At 33.9% G+C, this 2,960-nt stretch overlaps 1 protein-coding gene across 1 annotated transcript in view; it reads left to right on the top strand.

Annotated features, from left to right (window-relative positions):
- Positions 1–2,960, top strand: part of COPS2 (COP9 signalosome subunit 2) — a 16,222-nt gene that overhangs the window by 4,109 nt on the left and 9,153 nt on the right. The window contains exons 2-4 of the mRNA XM_010717513.2: positions 37–150; positions 1,144–1,221; positions 1,792–1,917. Coding sequence (XP_010715815.2) covers positions 37–150; positions 1,144–1,221; positions 1,792–1,917 — 318 coding nt within the window. The remainder of the gene's footprint in view (positions 1–36; positions 151–1,143; positions 1,222–1,791; positions 1,918–2,960) is intronic.

The following is a 2,960-nucleotide window of genomic DNA, read 5'->3' as shown; positions in this document are numbered from 1 at the left end:
TTTCTTTTTTCTTTTTTTTTTTTAAACTTAATGTAGGAGTATTCAGAGGACAGTAATTCTGAACCCAATGTGGATCTGGAGAATCAATACTACAATTCCAAAGCCTTGAAGGAAGATGATCCAAAAGCAGCACTAAGCAGTTTTCAGAAGGTTTTTTTTAATATATTTTAATCTCTTTTACATTGATTATTTAGCCTGCAAGTACAGTATTTTAAAATACTTGTTTACAATTTGAGTTATTTTCTGGAATTGTAAGGGTCATGTTTATATTTTAATTTTCTAATGTGCTAAGCTTATCATTGGCCTACTTGGATTCCTGGCTGACGTCCTTTCAGCATCATGCTTTTAGGGAGCATCCATAGGACAGGAGAGTCCTATTTAATTACAGCACCAATCTTCAGAATTTAGTCAGTTAATTAATCCTAAGTGTTGTTTTGTGTGCCAAGTTTAAAAAACAAATCCAATTTTTTTCTTTTTTAAATGACTTGGCATTTTCCCCAGGGTCTTACATAATGTGTTGTTTTTGGTTTGCTGTCTGAATCCAAGGTTTGCATGTATAAGTTCTGAATGATGTAGAGTTTCTTTCCTTTGTGTTAGTTTTAAGTTTTCAGTCTGTCACCAGAAAGCAATACATTAGATGACTTTGGAAAAAATGTATTTATTTATTTATAAAATGTTTATTTGCAAATCCTTCAGTTAGCTATGCTACGTTAAAGATTCCTGCCTGGAAATCTTCATGATATGTGAAGAATATATGGCAATTCCAAGTGAACACTTTTTAAGTAATTTAGTTTGAGTCAGTTTCGGTGTGTGTTACAACTTTGTCCATATGTTCTCATGGAATAGCAGTAAAGTTCACTATTTGACATTAGACAACAGCAACACAACTGTAAATAACAATTTACCGTCCATGCATCAGCTAGGATGTGAAAATTTACGAGACGTGTATCCTCTCTTAATTTCCTCAGTAATATTGAAAGAGTAGAATTGAAGAACAGGACAGAGTAAAACACTACTTTGTGCAGAATGACATTGTGGGAGGAAATGCTTTTATGGGATATGTATGTTTTAAAAGGGATACAAGTCAATTCATGTTTCAATGAAGTTTCAATAAATACTGTTGTAAAAATTTTTCTATTTCAGGTTTTGGAGCTCGAAGGTGAAAAAGGAGAATGGGGATTCAAAGCTCTGAAACAGATGATTAAAATAAACTTTAAATTGGTAGGAATTACAGCTATCACTTGAATAAACAGCATAAATACAAAATTGATCTGGAGGCCTTATAGTCTTATTCAAAATTATGACTGTGACATTTCCTTTTGCAGTCTTCAGTATATGTGGTGGTTGCAAGTCAGTGGCAAAATGAATGCAAAATAAGTACAGTTGTTGGCTAAGACTCTTTTGAGAGTGAGGCTCAGCCATTGCTATCCTGGGGTATCAAGCCCTTTCAGGCATTGTATCTCAATACTTGTATCTCTATGTATGTACTTCACCAGTTGAAATAAGTGAAAAATGTTTTTATGGTGCACATGCAACAATTCAAACAGTTGTACAGCCAACTCTATTTTCCCAATTGAGACAAATATTTTAGATGTCTGTTTTATGAGGCCTTACTCAAGTTGTTCTTAATTTTGCCACTTAAGAATAAAGCAGTGAAGTAAAAGTTCCTCACAGCAACCACTATTGCATAATCTGTCTGCTAGGCTTTGTTTCCTGTATGTACGTGTGCAAGATGCAAGCCAGATTTTAATCATTAAAGCAAAAATGATGTAATTGTGTTTTTCTTCATAGACTAACTTTCCTGAAATGATGAACAGATATAAACAGCTACTGACTTACATACGAAGCGCAGTCACAAGGAATTACTCTGAAAAATCCATCAATTCTATTCTTGATTATATCTCGACTTCAAAACAGGTTAGATCATCAGTTCTTTCATTTTGCTGATTTTCCTTCTTGCGTTCTTAACTGTGGACTTTTTTGTATACTGTGCTCTGTTGTTTGGAGTTTTTTTAATTGTATTAGAGAGGATTTACAGTATGAATCTATCGTTATATATTAGAATATACTTCCCACATCTAAGGGATTCTATCAACACACAACTTTTCATAGATTTGTCTTTCTAATTAAAGTAGTTTGACGTGTGTGTGTGTGTGTGTGTGTGTGTGTGTGTGTGTGTTTGCAATTTACCTGGAATTTCTATGCTGATAAGTAAATACATTTTTTAGCTCTGTGAATACACACTTTGCCTTTTCAATTAAAATTTGTAGTATTTTACTATTGGGGGAAGCACTTTGAGGAATTTTGCAGTGAAGTGCTGGTGTTAAGTATAATTCATCTTTGAGAATTCTCTGCAAGTTAGGTACATGTTTACAGATACACAGCTGAGCTCCTTTTCTTTTATGATGTGGCACAGATTAAGAGAGATCTCTACCTTGAAGTAGTACCTGCATATGGAGGATTGTTAGTCATTAGGGATGATTCCTCTGTCATCACAAACCTTCCTGTTCTGCCACTCATAGGAAAGGGAGGTTTAATAGATGAATGATTCAGTTTACTCTTGAAGTCTAAAGAATTGGCTTGGGCTGTACCTTGTTGGCAGAGGTCAGCGAGTTTGGTCTAAGTGCAAATGGAGCCAAATCTGGAAGGACAATCTGGAACTGTTATCTTCAATTCAAATTCACTAATAGCTGCAAATTTGTTATCCCAAAAAGAATACTGTCTGTAAACAATACTAATGCACTCTGTAAAACCTTTGTCAAAGATCACACTCGGTACTTAAATTTCCACTTTGGATGTTGTCAGGTGTTTGTTTGTTTGTTTTTTAAGCAAATAAATAGTTTGTGCTATAGAGCTTTTGGTCACTCAGTGTTGGTAGTATAGAAAGAAGGCACGTTTGAACATTTCTCTCTTTAGAAATTTATTTTATTTTTGATATACAATTTTTTTTTCTTTTAAAA

Source organism: Meleagris gallopavo, chromosome 12, assembly GCF_000146605.3.
Source record: "Meleagris gallopavo isolate NT-WF06-2002-E0010 breed Aviagen turkey brand Nicholas breeding stock chromosome 12, Turkey_5.1, whole genome shotgun sequence".
NCBI classification, from domain to species: domain Eukaryota; kingdom Metazoa; phylum Chordata; class Aves; order Galliformes; family Phasianidae; genus Meleagris; species Meleagris gallopavo.
The sequence above is the reverse complement of the archived record's forward strand: the minus strand, read 5'-3'. Positions and strand labels throughout refer to the sequence as shown.